The 20,499-nt window shown below is 34.2% G+C and overlaps 1 protein-coding gene across 2 annotated transcripts in view; it reads left to right on the forward strand.

Moving 5' to 3' along the window:
- Window positions 1-20,499, forward strand: part of NEK10 (NIMA related kinase 10) — an 81,106-nt gene that overhangs the window by 32,513 nt on the left and 28,094 nt on the right. For both annotated transcript variants that reach the window (XM_061996667.1, XM_061996666.1), the window contains 3 exons: window positions 16,497-16,626; window positions 17,200-17,270; window positions 20,127-20,340. In XM_061996667.1, the coding sequence (XP_061852651.1) occupies window positions 16,497-16,626; window positions 17,200-17,270; window positions 20,127-20,340 (415 nt within the window). The remainder of the gene's footprint in view (window positions 1-16,496; window positions 16,627-17,199; window positions 17,271-20,126; window positions 20,341-20,499) is intronic.

The raw sequence follows: 20,499 nt of genomic DNA on the forward strand, positions 1-20,499 counted from the left end.
AACCTGACTACTGCTTTATTAAGAAAACAGGTTTGCACTATATTCAGCTGAAGCCTTGCAGATATGATTTTTCCTCATTTCTGCTTAGGCTTGTTCCAGCTTCATTGCAACACCTTTTATATACAGCTGCTGTTCCTCTTCTCCAGAGTCACACTAAGGAACTTTCTAGTGCTCTTATTCCCACTACTATAAATTGCCAATTCCAGCTCCTGTAAATAAAGTGAAGTTTATTTGGGATAGAGAATAGAAAAAAACAACTACAATGAATGATACATAAACAAACCAAGAATGTTACACAGCATGCAGTGTTCTGCTTTTATTAGAACTTTTCATTTATAAACTACCTGCTAATAAGGACAAAAACCTGACAGAGCATTATATCCTCAGTAAAACTGGAAGTAAATTTATAGAATTATAGAATGGTAGAGTTGGAAGGGACCTTTAGAGATCATCTAGTCCAACCCCCCTGCAGAAGCAGATCCACCTAGATGAGGTTGTAATCCTAAATTTCTTCTAAGACCACTTCACTGACTAGGGCACTGATAGTACCTGTCTCAGAAGTCTGCAGCTTATCTGCTGTGAAGACTACATGTGATGGCCATATCCCTGCCAGAATGCTTGACCTGTGTGCCTGTAATAAATAATTAAATGTTCCAAGCTATTGGGGAGCTACTGGTGGCTCTTCTGAATTAAGAGGGAGTGTAAATAACTCAGTCATTTGGCAGTTGAATATCATTCATGTTGCCACTTTTGAAGATAGCACTTGTGATCTCCTAGAGTTGACACTTAATCCCTAGAAATAGCTAAATCCTAAAATGGCATCAAGAGTGAATCCTTGTAATGTATTAAATATTCACGTTACATACCTTGAAGACTAATGCTTCTGTTGCTTCTTAGTGGGCAAAAGTAAGGTGGTTGCAGGGTTGCCTTAGTTGGTTCTCCAAATACTGAAGTATAACACAATCTGTGAGTGATGCACAAATTGTGAGAGTTTGGGTAATTAAGTGTAGTATGAATTTGGTATAACTAGTTACATGCCATCTTTTTCAACTCGTTGGAAAGAATTTTTTTTCCCATTAGATTCTGTTGCTGATGTCTTCAGATCTTTTCACATTCTATAGGTGTTCTATAAATACCTTTTATTTAACATTTGCTTATACTTTTTTTTCTTGAACTCTGTCTTCAAACATGGAAGTTCACATCAGAGCTAAGACTTTGATAGATCTTTTTCTACCTCCTTGTCCTGTTATTTCGATGTAGGTATGAGGAGAAAATGTCACTTACATGTTGCAGTCTCTAAGTGGTCTTTTGGCATGTTACTTGATGTTACTTGTCAGTTCTATTCCACAGGCAAAGTCATGCAAGCAGTGATCTTTGCCTCTCTGCAGTCCGAAAAGAGAACAAGGATACAGTACGGATCTCCTTGTATTTCAAATTACGCTTGAGTGGCATTTAAAATGACAGGCCAAAGCATTAAAGTCTTTTCTATGTCATAATAATTTAAGAATGTAAAAAAGGCTTTGCAAACAGCTGAATGTGCTGGATTCTGCCTTCAAGGTACTTAGCTAGTGCTGTATGCAACAGTGGGCTTTTTGCTATAGAAACCTGTTCACAAGGAATGAGATGGGCTGATTGAGTATTTTAACACAAGTCAAGAAGCAGAGGCAGAACCTGTAGACTTAATCAGTGCTTGGGCTGAATTTTTTGTTGTTGTTGTGTTAGGTTTTTAATTTCTTTTAATGATTTAAGTAGATAAGGACTGTAAAAGAATCAAAATATTGGGAGTGCATATATTAGTGTGCAGCAATATTAGTTTCTGCACAAAAAAAAATAGTTAAAGGAGGAAGATGGAAAAGAGCTGTGAGACAGCATTGTTATTTCAGAGTGGCAGAAACTGCTTCTTCTGAATTGACAGGATAATAGTTCTGGGTATTTTGAGATGCAACTCACCCTTCTTGGATCACACAATATAGTACAGAAAATAATAACTGTCTAAAGTAGCATCTGATGTTTATTGTTTAACTCTGGCTATTCAACATTATGAGTGGTTCAAATAAAAGCATATCACTATATGTACCAAATGTGTATGTATTTGGGGTTGACTGAATCAATTTGCTAATGCAATTTTAAGAAATGATGTAATCATAAAATAACAGCAGACACTGTTTTATGTTGAGAGAAGGCTCTTATAATTATGCTTTGTAAATATTATGGCTTTTAATTCTGCCTCATACTAGGTTTTATTCTACTATCAGACTAATTGAATTCCTTTTGATTAGTTATGTCCATAAATTAATAAAATCTGTCAATGTATATGTTTAGAACACCAAATATATTAAATGTCTTTACACTTAATACATTAAAAATTGAGGAAAAGACTGCTTTAGGGAATGGGTAATGAAATCTGAAGTATTTTTCCAGCTCATAAGTCACCAGAAACAATTTGCTTCAAGATAGTTGTGACAGTCTTTATTATCTTGCTGTCTCGAAGGCCTTCCCAGATGTGACAGCAAATTGAACATGGTTATAGAGAATGATGTTTCCTTTCAAGTATACCTGCCCTTTCTTTGTTTCACAAAAACTTATGAAGGCGAGATATCGACAACAAATCAAGAGATAAAAAAAAAAGAAGTTAAAGTTATCTGAGTCATGGTTATGGTGAATGTTTTTGTAATTGTATATGTATAAAGAAATTTGGGAAAAAGTCAGGGAAATTAAGTAAATTTTGAGATTGGGATGGAATAGAAAATCTCAACATAATAACTTGACTGATCTTGAAAAGCTGTTGGGAAACTGAAGAGCAGACCTCCTTGGGTATCATTAAGAAATAGATGAGAATGTTCCATGTTAGTTGGTGAAGCAACTTGATCTTTCTGAAACATAGTTGTTCTGAAATATTGGAAAACTGATACATAGAACAATGTTATGTTGTTTCATACAAAAGTTGAAGTATTTCCTCTTTGTAATGTTTTTGAGAAAATCACGTTTTAGTGATAGAGGTACAATTTTACTTGTTTTCCTCATCTCTGCTGTGAAGGAGAAAATACTTCTTGATCTTAGCTTGAGTTTAAGGACTACACAGCCAATCTGCATTCAGTGTTATGTTATCAAATTTCTTTTGCAGTACTGGCCATTTCTTCTATTTATAACTGTCTTATGACAGCACTGCATAAATCAATATTGTGATATTATTTCAGGCAGAGATCTGCAATAGCTGTTTTTACTCATTGTCAATTCTGGAGACTTGATAACATTTTCAATTATTTAAAGCAATTTTCTGATGGAAAAGATAATTTCAGATGAGGGAATGTAGCGTACTTTCATGTGTACTTGATTTTTAGCCTGCTTTATGATGCTCTTTAATCAAACTAATTGCCAGTTTACTTTCTTGCTACAAACATAGCCTCTGAACCATTTCACCAATGACAACCAAGTTTGAGAGTTCATGTGTGCGACAATTTAGTGATGGATTGTGAGTAGACACACAATTTAAGCTTCTTGGTGAGAAAAGTTTTTAAACTCAGCTGAAGTTTTGTCTTCCAAATAAGATGCAGTACATGCTATCATATGACAGTATTTTGTTGTATTTAGATAATAAAGACAATATTAAACTGAGGAACTGTGGTGCATGGGAGAGTAGAAAACTAGTGAAAAAGTAGTCTTGCACCAGTTTTGCCGTTCATGGAACAGCTGGCTGCTGGAGAGGATTTTCTGATTTAATCAGAAAGATAACAGAAGTTAAATAATCCTTTCAGTATATTAATACAGTATTTTTACCAGAGGATCTTCTGGAAATTGATTAATACAAGTATCCACTCTGAAAATGAAGCACAGCAATGACATATAATTGTGATAATGTGGTTGTAGTTCATGCACAGGTTTATAATAATGTGTGTTGGCAAAAAGTCCCATGCAATTGCAGGTGGAATCCACAGGGACAGTATAGCTGAGAAAAGGCAGATAATACTGTCCCCATCTGTATGCCACAGTGCAACTCTGCCTATAACATTACACTTCATTGTGAACATGACTAAAAAGATGAGCTGGATAATCTTCAAGGAAGAATGTTATAAATAGTTGACAGAGACTGACTTTATAAGAAGACCAAATGATTTAACTTTATATACTTTTTATTAAGTCACAGGTTTGTCTAGATAACTAAATGTCACCTTACATTTGAAATGTACCTAATATCACATCCAATATTACATGGCATTGTATGTGGGAGTAAAACTGGAAGTGATTTGAAACAAAGTAAAAAAGCATGAAGAAATCAGTATTTATCTCTAGAAAAATATTTCAATGGAAATGATAGAAATCCCCACCATAAGGGGGATATAAGGCACAGCTTAATACTAGACAGTAGAGAATGGAAAGAAATCATGAACTGAAAGAAAACAGAACACTTTGGAAGTGGCGTGGAGTAGTTCATACAGACGTCTTTTCTGTGAGAAGGGCTGTTTTACTTACAAATGTTAAGAAATAGCTTAAAGTCAGAGCCTAGGTTTTCTTGAATAAAGGGAGTGTGCAAACATACAGATTAGTTTCTATACTTGCTTTCTGACGTGTAAGTGGTGCTCATCTAGCTTCTGAAGACTTTAATACTTGAAAAACATAGAAGTACGTAATAATTTCATACATTCCATGATATATGAACACTTCTTATTAGAATAAGATCAGTAATTTAATCAATTTATGAGCTTGTAAATGTCTTTTTAGTCCAATGTTTCTGACATTTGTGTTAGAGTTACTATTTTTTAATTTTCATTTTAAGTAATGTCAAAAGAGTCACATTTATATGAACTATGTTACTATGACACCTGAACTGCAGGGCTTAGAATACTTTTGGTGGGGTTTTATTCTGTTTTTTTTCCCCATTCTCTTCTGTCTTATGTGTCAGCCATATTGATATCTTGCAGATCGTTACTATTTCTCAACCTTTGCTATTCCTTGTTCAGCTTTACTTTGCTGCTTAGTATATGATGTGCTGGTCCAGTTTCTAGTACCATTCTGTGTCATCTTGCTGTCTTTGCTGTTTCTTTAATAGTGTGTTTGTTGTTTTACCATGTACTTTATGTTCAGTTAAAGTTATTTCCTGCTTTCAGTTGGGTCTTGGGCTTTAGTTTAGGTATAGCTTTTGTTCAGGTATGACTTTTGTTCAGTTGCTCACATTTTCATAGTAGCCAAATTTGAAAGTTTTGTCAAGGATTGTTCAAACTGCCTGAATCTTTCCTTGATTTATTCCATCTCTTTTATACTATTTTTTCCCCCCCAGATGATTTTTTCAAACACAACAATGATTTTTGTTGTTATGATAACAGTAATTGTAGAATAAGAGAAAGCATATGCTGCTGTAACAGAATAGTGTCTGGGCCATCTAGAGGCATTATTAGAGTAAGCACCAGAGCGTTAAGTGGCCTTTAGAGAAACGTTAATACTGGATTTTTAAGAGATTGCTCTCTTCTTTTTACCCTTTCCCATTTGGTGCAGTGATAGATTCACTAAGGCAAGCTAGCTGCAGCTTAAGAATTACTAGAGGCAGCATGAGGTGTGCTGGGCATCTGACTGAAAGAACAGACATGTCAAGAATTGACCAACAGGTAGAAGGCTGAATGTAATAAACTTCTAGAATAATAAAAATAAAGAAAATAATTAGAATAAGAAATAGGATTGACATCTGGTTAAGAAACGTTATAAAGGGGCATTGATGCCTGCTAAATGAATGAAAGGTTCATGTTTGAGTCATCTGCAAGCAGAGAAACCTGTAAACTTTCATGCAATTACCTCTCTTACAGTGACCATATTATCTGTTTAAAATGCATCCCTAGTGTTATCAGGGTCTGATTTAAAATAGGCATTATGGAAGAGTCTGTTCTGAATGAAAAAATGGAGATGTAAAAATCAATTATTTGCTTATACTTGAATAGCTATTGTGGGTTTATAATTAGCAGTTAAACTGCATTTATGTTACTCATATGAGCAGCTGACAGTCTCCACACCCAGAATCCTTAGACTTCTTGTTTATGGCTGGTCATTGCTTACAGGAATGTCATAAGGAGGTTCAATACCCCATAGTTTCAGACAGGTGTGTATATCTGCATTTGCTATCTAGCCTGGTGAAGAAAACTCTTTTCCTGAGTACTCTTCAGTGTCTAGGCTCTCCACAATTTGAAATGTACAAGCAAGGGTCAATGATTTTATGACTAAAGAGGTAGTAAAGAGTGTTCTCCATGCATGTAGCATGATCCCCACTGCAGACAAGTAATCTGTATATGTTTGTAGAGATCAAGGTGCCAAGTTATTAATTTAGGAGACACGAGAACATGTTGTAAATGTAATTTGTTGGTAGATTTTGTTGATTACTGTTTACAAACTAACATGTACAGTATTCTCTTTCTGCTACCTATATCAAGAGGACTTGATAAAGGTTTTGTTTTTTTTTTTTTTTTTCCCTGAAAGGAATTTGTGAAAGAATTGAGAGAATAAAACTGTGGAATTAGATGTTTTTCATATCATCAGATCATGTGACAATTGAGTTTACGTCACTTGTCCTAATTTGCTCCTGAACTATATCACAAGGGTGAGCTGAATAGAATGATGTGATATCTCAAACTTCATCCTTCTCTTTAGTCTTTTCTCAGTTTCCCATGTAACTTTACTTTTTAAGCTAATGCTTGTATGCAAAACATCATGCAATATGTTCTTCATTTAATACTAAGTTATGCTTAGCTGATTATGAGTCTGTGCTTGTATTTAATGTACTGACTTTCATGAGGGTTTTTGTAACAATTAGATCAACAGACTTTATTTAGATTTGGGAATTAAAAACTCTATAAAAGTCGACAGCAAAGTTTATTCAGGTAAAATGTTCAGCTTTCCACTTTTTTTAAAAAATATTTTGGAGTTTGATATTGTTTTTGGTGGGTTTTTTGTTGTGATTTTTTTCTTGCAACCACATACTGTCAGGAAAATAATTAATTAATTGTGTAATAGATTCCAGCAAATCCAAATATTTGCAAAGTTATCTAATTCATACCTTACTGTGAGAAACAAGTTACTGTCAAAATCAAGTCTCTGTGTGGCTGGGATTCATATTGCTTATGGGAGTTGTTGAAAAACGAGGCATCTTATTTGAGTCAATCAACTAGATGATTACTGAATATAATGGAAAAAAATAGACACTTCAATAATTAATTTCTTCCTATTGATCTTAAACAGCTATTTTAGGATGAGATGAATCAACTACTTATTGTGCTTGTCTCTCTCCATTTGCTATAGAGAGATCTGGAGCACTAGCTCAGCATAAATTTAATTTATAGGAGCTTAATGTTCAGTGAATTTAATACCTTATGTGAAATCTGTTATTAAAGATTTAGGTTTGTTTTAGAGCTGTAGAATTGGATTTGCTTATGGTCATCTTGCCGCTATTTTTCCATGTCTCCCTTTCAATTTTAGATATTCATGCAATATCTTGACAAGCTTCGTTATTTGGGCAAAGGCATTTAATGAAGTTCATTCTGAAAGGCATGTAGCTCAAGAAGCAAAATCCTTTACTTTTTTTTCAAATGTTCAGATTTCTATTCCCTAGATAAAAGAAAAATATTTTTTATTTTCTGAACTGTTTGTACAGTTACAGACTTAAGGCAATTCCTTAAAACTCTTTGTAGGAAATTTTAGTTATAATTCACTGGAAAACATTTCTGTTCGGAAGGAATCCATTCTTAGAAGTATCTGTCAGTTGCCTATTATGAATACCTTTTAGAAAATGAGTGTTTCAGTTTTTATGTATATGGATACCTCTTTACCACAACTTACAGATACAATTTATATACAACATTTCTGTTAAAACTGAAAGCTTGACGATCTGCTAGATGTTTTTATATGGATAAGATCAACAGATTTGTGGACCATGAAATGATACTCGTCTTTCATAATATATATAAAAAATCACTTTGAAGAGAAATTGTATTTTGTAAGTTTCAGAATCTGGCTTATACTTTCTCTTGTTTTTCAGACTTTGTTCCATATCGTGTCTGAAGGAGTAATAAGTGTAAATTAGAATTTTTGTGTTTTCGTATTTTAAGGCTCCCAAAGGCTCTGTATGTAACACTGGAACACTAAACTACATATTAAGGATAATTTGGCTTGTCCTTACTCAGAGATGCATATTATAACCTGAAAAATTCAGATGTGTAAAAAGATTGAAACAGCTATGAAACTTTTGAGTTGATTAGATACAACTGTATTTTCATTACAGTGTGAAAGGTGACACTTCATGACGTTCTTCAGTAATAATAAGACAACTGAAGGAAAAAGTAGCTTCCTATACATTTTAGCTTTTGAATTGGTCTTTGAAACAAGTTTTTTAACAAGTGAAGATCTAGAAACATGTAGTAGTTTTACACGCTAACTATTAGGAAGTTGTTTTTCCAGATCAACAGTGTATTGACGAAGCCAAATTCAGACCAAATTGCATTTTTATGGGATATTTTCTCAGTATGTCTACACACTTTACCATGATGAGGAGAAAAAACATTGGAAATAGATGCTTATCTTTAAAAAAAGTTTATAGAAACTTTTTGTTTGGGGATAAATGCACACAAAAGCCTATGAAACTCCAATACTTGTGTTCTGCTTGTAAAGAATATTTAAATTTGTTAATGTTGGCCCTTATATTATGTTGAGATTTCTTTCAATTTTTTTTGACAATGCAAGTGAATAGTACTGTAATTGCTCCTGAATTGCTGTATTTTTTGAAATGAAATATTCATGAAAAACCATTCTAGCTGGAAAATTCTAGAGACTCAAAATATATCTTTCAGCAGTACTGTGTATATGTATGCATATATACGTGTCTATGTATTTATAGACCTACATAGACATGCACACACATACACGTGTGTGTACTTGTAGAAAAGGTAATTCAGTTAGATACCATAAGACAGATACTGTCATGCTTTAATAATTTCAATTAGTTCTACATTGTCAAATTAAGCATATATTGCTTTATTCAGCTGACAACACCATTCCTGGCATAACTATATTTGAATAAGATTGTCACAATGATGTCTTCCATGCTTCCAAGAACCTACGACCCTGCACATTACAAGAATCCTTGGCAGATTTTTTATTCTAACTGCTGCCATTGATGCTTAAGGAGACTTTGAAGTTGATCAATGGCATCCCAGCAAGTAGTACGCAATTGCCATGTCTGTGAATTTTTTACAGCACATTGTTTTCCATATATTCAAACATGAGAACATTTAGATATGGACATCTCTTGAGCAGCATATCCATCTGTGAAATATATCCTTTGGTTTTAAACATACTTTAAAAAAAAGACACTTAACTAGTGCTTCATGAGATTCAGAAAGAACGCCTTTTCACTACTGCTAAAAGTTTGTATGTGTAAAAGCAGTGAAAATACAAGGTTGACACAAAAAAAAGCCTATCATAAATACATTAATCTTTTCTAACTGCCAGAGATGTATACTCTTTCAGGAAAAGTATAGAGTTCAAAGATGGGAGAACATGTAGTAGTTGAATGTACCTTGCTGGTCTGCTTCTGAGTATGAACACAGAAGTCCTCACAATAAAATTCTTCCAGTCTTTCCAGCAGCTTTTTATATCAGTTTTATGCTCAGAAAGAGCATCAGAGAAGAGATTTTATACATTTTTATACATTTTCTTGGTTTAGTTATGTTTTGCCTGAGTTTTAATTTCTTAAAAAAGACAAAAAAAAATTTCAGTGGAGCATTATGAAATAAGAGTAAAACTATGTCATGTTTCAGTGAAAGCTGCATTTATATTTATAAAGCTGGCCTCTTGGCAGTTATGTTGAATCTCTCTCTTCCCAAAGAGGCTCCCAAATTTCTTTTAGTACCCGTTGTTTTTAGGACTATGATATAAACTATGTCAATGAAATGATTCAAGGAAAGAAAAAGAACTGTGAACCACTCCCCCATCCTCCCCTAAGCAGCTATACCACTCCTGGGCCGACACAGCATTTGCATAAACATATGATGATGAACTAGATTAGACAACTGACTTGGCTGAAAAATAATGTAGGTTATTTTTCAGGTGCATCAGGTCTTTGATCTGATGCATAATGTGAATTACTTTTGCTGGCACAGCAGAGCAGACAGGACTAAAGACTAACTGGGAGCAGCAGGAGGAAAACTATATCTTGGATACAATATATTTAAAATATACAGCCAAAACAACCTACCCCATATGGCCTTCACGGTTAATGCACTTATGTGCATTAAGTTTTGCTGCAGAAAAAAGTAGGTATGAGTGACTCTTTGCACTTAGAGGTTAAGAAAAGGAGCTTTTGCTTTGAACATGCTCTTTGGGTATTAAATGGTTTAGGTATGAAGAAAGTTTTTGTTTGTTTTTGTTTAACAAAGCAGTAGGAGTCAAGAGCAATAAACAGTTTTTTTTAAAAAATGTCATTTGATTTATATTAATATATGACATAGGTTAATTAGAAGTGAACTGTTGACAGTTTTTCATGTGTTCTAGGACATTGTCTTACTGCACTTCTAGAGGCCATAAATTCTTTTTCAAAGTTAATGTTTGACATCTCTAAGCAACACATAAAGCTTAAAGGTTTGTAAATTCAAAGAAATACAAATCAGTTGTTGAATGTTAACTGTAAGTCCGTATCTCTGCTTTCAAAACTTTAAAATAAATCCCCAAAAGGTGAAGTATAAAACATCTGCTGCTATTTTAAACACTAAATATCTGCTGTAAGAAAGCAGTAAGTCAGTGATTTTTCTAAACCACCAATGTAGCTACACTGTTTTACTACTGAGATCTTGGTTGTTCACATTTTTCAGTGCTCATTAACATTTCAGATTGAGACACACTATTCAAGTTTTCTGATATTTGCCGTGAAAAGTATCCTTCCACATCAAGCCAGGTATTTAAAAATTCTTGAAGATGAGAGTCATTATGATATAGTCTGCTGTATCCTAGAGTGTGCTGTCACTGACCTCAGATTGGTTGTGCCTCTCTATAAACTAAATTATATGAATGTAGAAGTACTTTCTTGGCAGACAGGCAATACTTGGACTAGAACATGGAACTGTTGAGATTACACTGATCAGAGAGCAATTATACACAGGAGAGTTACCTCTCAGCTGACATGACCCATTTAAAAATTACATTCCCCACCTGGTGGCAAGAGCATTTATTACACCGTAGAATTGCAACCTAATGTCTCCTAATCTCATACATTTTAAAAAATAGTGGATATGATGATTTTTTTCTATAGGCACCAGAAGAGGTTTAGGATGCCTGAAGAGGTGTCTTTTGTAAAGAGGAAATGTTATGTGTGTTACATATTTTACAAAAATATGTGGCATAATTTGTATTGAGAAAAATATACATGTTAGAAGACAATGGAATGAATTATTATAGAATTACTTGGCAATACATTTCAAAAACAAAAACTATAAAGGCAAAAATTTTAACTAGTGATTGAAAATCCTGTTCCAACTTCATCACTCAAGTGATAAACAGAATATCCCCAAAAGGCATACGTCAAATTGTTCTTGTAGGTGAGAAATGCAAATAGCTTTTAGCAGTGTTCACAGATGCTCTCTATTCAAACTTTCACTTTTGTGATTCCTGTTTCTTCTGTTGCTTTTAGTGGTAATTATGAAGCTATAATACTGAATGCATATCTGTAGCTTAAGCTATCCAGAGAAAAATTTTGACAAGCAGCAACTGCTTTTCTGTTTTCCCTCTTTCTATGATTCAGAGAACTAATTATAGAGTAAACCAATGTTTTTTCTCACTGGTCTCCAAACAAATTATCCTTCAGTAGTTAAGTAAAATGAAAATGGGACACATGGTTCATAGGACACTAGAAATGATGCCTAAACACAAGCATACTCTTGACTTTCTCATTATTGGACTGAAATTTGTGTTCCTAACCTGTTTCTGAGAAAAAGGACATTCATTGAAGCAGACAGAGATTCTAACTTGATGTAAGGCAATTTATTTTTCACTATTATAACAGACAAATGTAGAATAGGCTGCCCAGAGAAGCTGTGTAGCCTTTACCTCTGAAGGTTTGCAAGATTTTACTGGTTAAATGAATGGTGTCATTTGCATAGTGAATTGTGGTAGTTACAGATGCAAAGACAATATATCCTGTCCTCTACTTCCATCTGAGTTCTGCCAGCAACTAAAAAGACTATCTATTGCAAGCAGTGGCAACAATTCAGTATCCTTAGGGAAAAAAAAATGGGATAAGCATATTTGATACTTTTCTAGCCTCTAACTGTTTTCAGCTTGGATAACTATGTCAACTAGATATGATTTTTAGGCACGAGTGTTTCTATAACCATCAGGGGTCTCCATCAATCTTTAAATAATTAATTGGAGGGATAATATAGACTAAAAGCAATAACTCTATCACTGTTAAAATTTTCTGCAGTGGTAAATGCTTATTTTCTCTTTCATTACATTAATTTAATTAATCCGTAACTGTCTAGCTGAAATCATGTCTTATTTGAAAATATTTCTCATAATGTAGAATGACATATACCAGCTTGTTCTTTCACCTGTTGGAAGCGCTTGGATTAACCGGTGAACACTGTACCGAGACAACTCATGAGTGGCTTATTGAAGTTCTATGGATCTTGGGAAATCTTCACTGATTGTGTCCACATAAAGTCAGCCTGATAGTACTGACAACACTTCTTAGAAGCTATACAAGCTTCTCCCCTCAGCTCCTCCTATCCTCCCTCTCCAAGTTCAGGAATTCTTTCTTCATTTTGGAATTTCTATCTGCTAATAACCAATATGAAGATGAGCTAATCCAGTGAGGACAGTCGTCTTTCAAATAGGTATATGATAATATGGCTGATTCAGATTGGGACGGGCTGTTTGTAAATCTCTACTATTTAAATAGAAAGCATGACAAAATAACATCAGTGAGCAAAATTATAGATTAAGGCTAAATGGAAAAGCTATTTCCATGACCATGTAGAGATAATTTGGTGAAATGTGTTTTGTGTTTTACAAATAGCACAAATATTGTCAAGATTTTTTTTTTTCTTTAAATAATGATATATATGGGGTAGTTTGTAAAGCTACCTCCTGTGTTTAAAATAGTTGCTTAATTTTGCAGAAGTATTCAGAAGAAAAAGAAGATAACTCTTTGGATTAAGTAATAGCTTAATCAAATTCAAGACTCATTTTAAGACTGTTGGCATAGAACACTAATTATAAAAGCAATGCTGTTAGGTTAAGCAAGAGTGAACTTTCTGAGAAACAGTTATAAAACTGTCTGTTCAAGGATGCTGGGAATTTGGAGAATTATTCTGTGGATATATTTCCGTGTCTTTCATTTAGAAGAATATAGTCTTGTGTTTGTTATGGACATTTGTTTAGTGAAAGATTCTCCTATAGTTAACATAAAGCTTCTGAAGTAAGCTTTTTCAGCTTGAATATGTAATTTGGAAAAAAGCAGTGATTTGTAAACATAGAGAAACACTGTTGTGATTATCTTGAATATGTTAGCTACAAGAATTTAATGACTAATTATTTAAGTATCTGCTGCCTCTCTTAATATCCAAGACTCTGGGTATAATAGAATATCGCATCAATACTGCTGCCTTGTGACCATATGATCAGCCCTTGGAGCAATGAAAATTAAATTATAAGCTCTTAGAGGTTCTCCGTTTATGTATTTGATTTTGACACTGAATGCATTTTACAATATGGACCTCTGTTTCCTAAAAAATGCATTAGTGCCACTTTCCTATTTCAGCCAATCAAGATCTCTTAATCTAAGAAGTAAAGGAAAAATCGCACCATTACAAATAAACCAAAAAAGGTCATACCATTGCTACATCCTTAATTTTCAGTGTTTGTGGCTAAGACAAATTTTTGTAGAGATTTTATGGAATGAAATTCAGTATCTGGTTCTACTAATTTTTTTCTAGTCTTGACCAGGCAGTGACAGTTTATACACACCTTTCAACTGAATTGGACAAACCTTATGTACTCACAACATCTTCCTGTTTCTGGGTGGCAGTGTACAGGAGCAGAACTGGGTACTTTTTCTGCTTGGCATCCCTCTACAGTACAGATCCAGAAGATGCAACTTGACTGCAGGACTGTTTTGCTAGTCAACAAATATTGTAGCCCACACACATTTTTAACTAGCAGATGGTGAGGCAAGCCTGTGGAAAATGGTGAGGGATTTCACTACATCTCTTAAAAGTAAATAATATTTGAAAATTCTGTTTTAAAATCTGAATTACAGAATTAATTAGCCATGAAAACATAGTATCATATAAGGATAGGTTTTTATATTATTTGTAAAACTTTCATGGTCATCTTAGATAAATCTTTCTTCAGTAATTTAAAGTACTTCGGCATGAGACAGTATTTATTTAAGGTATTGGTCATCCTAATGCTCTAAATGTAAGAGACTTCTGACTAAATTCATTTGTTGTGAAAGAAAAGATCATATTGTACTCTGCTGCAAGTCCTCTTTTTGATTTAAAATATCCTCACATATCAGACGTGCATTTAGAACAAGAAGACTTTCAGCATGAATAAACAGACCAAATGACTTCATTAACTGCCAACTGTTATGCATTCGTGTGAAAACACGCTAAAACTACAACCCTGTCAACACTGTATTCTTTCAGTGATTTCCAAATCACAGTAGTGATAAATATATTTCTCCTAGTCACCAACCCAGTGTTTGCTCTAGACATTAGGCTGGGTCTTCCCTGCTGGTCACACACACAAGATTCTGCAGGCTAGGTCATGGTTGCTTTATTTCTTTCTCAGCTGTATTCAGCCTATTCTTTCTATGACAGCTATGCATCTTTCTGCATAGTTACATGGGCTTGGCCTGAAAAACCCCAGTTTCTTTTTTTAGTATTATTTAGTAAATGAAAAACGGTACTTTATAACTTTATGTCTCTTTATGCATGAAAACTACCACTAGCATAAAAGATTGTAAAATTTCAGTCAGATTCATTTTTCTGAATGGGAACACATTTAGAACAGTTTACTGAGGGGCTCTTTACTGAGCTCATCATCTATGTGATAGGTTGCAATACTGATATTTTCTCTGATAGACACATTTAATACATAAAAATTACATGTCTACATAGCCCTCTAATGAATTAGTGTCACAGTGAGGAATAATGACAGTCTTGCTACAGAAATGGCATTAGATTCCAACACTGTGTTCCAAAACCTGTATTCCCCTCTATGGTTATGTAATAACAGCAGCGATATTAAAGGAAAATTGCTAATTAGATTTCACCCAGGAATCTCTATCAGAAATGTGTGACCTGTCAGTCTCTCTCACTTCCTCACACAGTGACCTCTTTAAGAAAACCTCATTTCTCCTCATAACAACAGTTTATCTAAGGGACTTCATCCCTGTTATTTTAAAAATCTATTTTATGCACTAAACAGCAGCACACCTTATAGTAATATACTTTATCCAGACTGCATCGTTAATTGAATTCACTCAGTACTTTTTGTTTCCAAAATAAGACGTTTTACCAAATATATCAGTAGTACAATCATGAAGTTGATATAGTGGTTTCAAATTCTAAGCTCAAAGGAAAAGGAAAAAGTACATTTACAAGTTGATTTTACAGATGAAAGGAGTCAAGTATTTTTTATATCTGTGAATACTTGCAGAGAGAGGATGCTAAGTGAGAAGAAGTCACTTTATGGGGTATGACCTTTACTTACTGCTAAGATTTGAACTCTAGCATCAGAACATCTCTACTAAAGTAAATTATTATCATCCAGGATTAGGAAATTGCTGATAAAATTAAGAGAAGGAAGTGGAGTCTGCTTTGTACTGAGACAAAACTGAAAGTATTGCTTTCTTTCATTTGCTTTGAATGGATTCTGTTGTAATTTTCATTCAACTGGCAGCTGAGTGTCCATGCAGTGTCCTCACAGGGACTGTATTACAGTAGTTTTAAGAAAATGAAAATTATATCATGAATAAAGTTTGTTTACTTACTTTAACAGCAAAATTTTACCCCATTAGTATTCTAAATATAGGAATTTTATTGAAATATTTATGATATCTGAATTGCAAGAGGATGTGACTTATTTATCTGTTCTACAGTCCATTTTATTGAAATGCCATCATTGTAAACAAGTTCTGAATACTGTAGTCCATTTGTATCCATTATGTCCAAAGGCATTATAACATGAAGTGAGTGGAAAGGATAAGGGAAGAAACTACAACCCACTAGTGTTGTGAAAAGAACTGCAGTAGAAGTGAAAAAGCTATTAATTGTACTTTCACTTACAGAATTTGTCTGGTAAAGGAAACAAATGCAACCTTTTGAATGTAATTGTACGTGCTCTGAAAATACTTTGTAGTGACTAATTAAATATTGTGTGGTTTACCTTTTTTTTTTTTTCAAAAAAAGCACCTAATTCTAGGTGAATTCATTAAAAACTTGTTTCCGTGGCTTTTTACTTAGCCCTGAAGTTGTAAAGAGTGAGCCGTATGGAGAGAAGGCTGATGTCTGGGCTGTAGGATGCATTCTTTATCAGATGGCAACTCTGAACCCCCCATTTTACAGCACCAATATGCTCTCCTTGGCAACTAAGGTATTTGGATTTACCAGATCAACCTATAAGTTATTTCTACGTGTTCACTAGATCCATAAAAAATCATGTTTGAGGTTATAGAAGCATAAAATGCTCTCTGGTCTGGTGTGTGAATGAGAACAAGTGTATGAATTTCTGTCTTGCCATTCTAGTTGCCAAAATTGCTTGTAAATGTTAGTGTATTGTTACCTCTCAGACTAGCACATTTTTATCATTGTATTTAATAATAGGAGCTTTAAGTATATAAGATTCCTTGATGTACTATGATAGTGGATTTTCTATAGCATTGTGTGTTACACCTGAGGATATCATCAGAAATAAACATAAATAATTGGATAGAGGGTTTTTTTTGTGTTTCTTTATTGGTAACCCAATGATTATGTACGTTAATGTCGACACTTCATTAGAAGTGACATTCTGTGTGAGGAGATGTGTTCTAAATTGTTTTGCAAGTTAGAGACGATGATGTAATGCCCAAAAGGTTGTTTCCAGGAACAACACTTACCATATAGCATCTTCAAATAAATAATGGAACATTTTTCTTCAATTAACTGTAGGTTATTCATTTTGCAGATAGTAGGTGCTGTGTATGAACCTGTGCCAGAAGGACTGTACTCTGATAAAGTGTCATTTACCATTAAGAGGTACTCATCTAGTTTCATTTTGACATCCTGCTGAAAAGATGGTTTTTGTATGTTTCCACAAGTGGTAATGTGGCAGTTTGCTGACTTTAGTAACTGCCAGTACTTGTCTCTGAATATGAAATATCTCTGTTTTTCTTTAAATCAGAAGAAACCTCCTTCCCTGCTAGTAACATATGCAATATAGTTGCACACATGCAACTGGAAAACTCATGCTGTTATAATCAGCACATTTATAGAGGCAGCATAGACTTTATACTCGGTACTGAAGTTTAAAAATACCAATGCTGTCATTAATTCCCTACACATCAATTTTCCCCCCCATGAAAATACAGCATTTTGAGTAATTTTCAAGTGCAGTTTATAGTCAAGAAAGTAACCCTGTTGCAATATATTATTTATACATCACTGTATTGTTACATTCATAGTTTTATGTGTTTATTTGACTGATAGAAATACATTTCCTGCTACCTTCTAAATCTATTAGGAGTATTGCAGAGATAACGAAGCGGAGGTACCGCATGAAGTAATGAAGGAGAAGAACCTGTATTTGTTCCACTCATAACTTATTTCTCTTAGCTATGGTTACTTCTTCTTGGTGGTAATGTAATGTGTAAAGCAAAGTATAAAAAGCACATTTCTATGAGATTTAGTTTCTTTGATTTTTCTATTTTAGAGAAACTCCACTTAGCGACAAAAAAGCTTCTTCTTTCCTACTAAGATATTTAATTCCATCTCTAAAAAGCATTTTACGATACAAATGTTTTTATACCGTGTTTTATTGTACAAAAAGATTTCTGTTATTTGAAGACCTTGGGAATGAAGGGCAACAGTGGCAAGGATAGGAGCTAATAGAACTAACATTTATGTTTAAGAGGTCCTGAAATGAATTTTAGTATTTTAAATACTAAGAGATATTTTTAGTTAGAACAGGCTTCATTAATTCATTATTCACTATTTAAGAAGAATGCAATAATCTCAAGTGTGTCCAAAAAGTATCTTCTGGTCATGTTAGATGAGAATTGATATGTATTGCATTCTCTTAGAAATTTTCAACAAGTCTTTATCGATGACTTAAAGTTATGTGAGTATCTGGCCCTCTGGATTTTCCTTCTTTTTATTTCTAGTAATGATAAGAAATTGTGTAATAAGAAGTTTTTGAGGGCTTTTCCAAGGCTAGCTATCAAGTTATTTATCAAGTAGATACTGAGGCTGTATTAAACAACTTTGCTGAAAGTCCCATATCATCATAAGACTGGCTGCTCTGAAGGCTAGCTGGTTTAAATAGATGATTAAATAAGAATATGCATGAAAATAGAAAAAAAAAGTTTTTAATATCACATAGTAATTTTTTCACTTATTTTAATAGCTGTGGGAAGCAGATTTTTTTTTTTTTTTTGTTAAAATGGACGAAAAAGAAAAGCAGTAATAATGAGATTTTTACTTATAAATGAGGAAGCATTAACAGAAACTAAGAAATTCTTTCCAAATGACTGGAGCACAACACATATTCAATGATTCATAAGTAGAAAAACTAATTTATTGATAATGATTAGTAAAACCACTGAAAGCTTCATGATGCAATTCTAAATTTGCATTGAGTGTTGTTGTTATTATCATTATTATTCAGTATTTTTATTACTATAACCCAGCTTTATTGGAATAGGCTACTAAAAATTCTGGAACCATATAATCATCAAAGTCTTTAAGAGTTGAACATCAATCTGCTCAGTGTTTAGTTATAAATAAATAGTTTATTTCCAGATGCATGGGAGATGGATTAGGGACTAAGAAATCTTTTATAGCTCATGTCATTCTTGGAATTGTTTACCAGTTTCATTCTTGTCTGGTTCTTCCTTGTTTGTGAGCAACAGGTCTGGCAAAGTGCCTTTGCTACTTAGCTTCTGAATCACCTGCACCAAGAAATTGTCATTAACAGGTTCAAAAAATCTGCTTGATACCCAGCCATTATTACTCCAGCAGGTAATCAGGGTGATTAATAGACTGCAATGAGTAGGAACTCCTGCTATCATAAAGCTTCCTCCATCTGTCCAACAAAGACTTGGTAGTACCTCTACAGTGTCCTGAATTAAAGCGCCTCACAAGCAATGGTCTTTACAATCATCGGATCAAGACAGATAGATTCCTCTATTCTCTCAATCACTAATGTCTCAACTGCTGCTTCTTATTTGTGATGTGAACAATTAATTCAGGCTTACTTGTCTCTGATGTGGCCTCTGTTAGGTTTTGTTTTTCCTCACCTGTTCCTAGGTCAATAATAGTAAAATTGTGTATCTGTAGGGAGAGGAAATGCTATTTTTCTCTTGGCAAAACACTTGTCTCTAGCCTATCTTGTCTTGAGAGCCTCTATCCATTGTTTCTTTGAGGGTAGTCTCTATATTTTCCTCCTCCTTTGCATTGTTTGGAGGTCTTGTCTGCAAAGTCTCCGTGAAGATCTTATTTTCATGTAAATCCTCCTAATGAGACAGTAATCTCCTTGACAGCTGGTTTGTGCAGTGGTGCAGCACCTTGACCAGAACACGATTCCTACCACGGAGACCAACGTCCCGTCCAGCCTCAGCTAGAGACAGTCCCTAGTGTGTGGGAGTGCACAGCAGCCAGCCCCCCATAGCAGTTCTGTCTGGGTTGGTGCCAGGGATAGTTGTTCCATCTGATGACAGAAACTGTGCTCTCTGGTGTGTCACCACCAAGACTGCACAATGTCAAACTGTCCCATGCAAGCTCAAGCAGAGTACTGGCCAACATGACTTGGTAAATACCACTGGATGAATGCAGTGGCACTTGCAGTTTTTTTATAAAGAAGTAATTCGCTTTGATTAGAAAGTGTTCTTTCTGCAGATGCTTGACTCCTGATGCAGAGGCACGTCCAGATATAGTGGAAGTCAGCTCATTGCTATCTGATGTGATGATGAAATACCTGGATGCTTTATCCACCTCTCATCTCATGTTGGAGAAGAAACTGGATCGGGAGAGGAGACGAACTCAGAGGTACTTCATGGATGCTAATCGAAATACAGTAACCTATCACCATCAGCTTTCCATTTTATCACAAGTAAGTACACATATTAGGCTTTATTTTTTCTTATCATTGTTTACCATATCTGAGAAAATATGGTACATAAAGCAAAATATAAATTGAAAAGACTCATCCTTTAAAACCATTTTCTCTATGCAGACACTTTATTTTTAATGAGGTAGTCATTCATTTTTG

The sequence above is a fragment of the Colius striatus genome, chromosome 5, assembly GCF_028858725.1.
Source record: "Colius striatus isolate bColStr4 chromosome 5, bColStr4.1.hap1, whole genome shotgun sequence".
NCBI classification, from domain to species: Eukaryota; Metazoa; Chordata; class Aves; order Coliiformes; family Coliidae; genus Colius; species Colius striatus.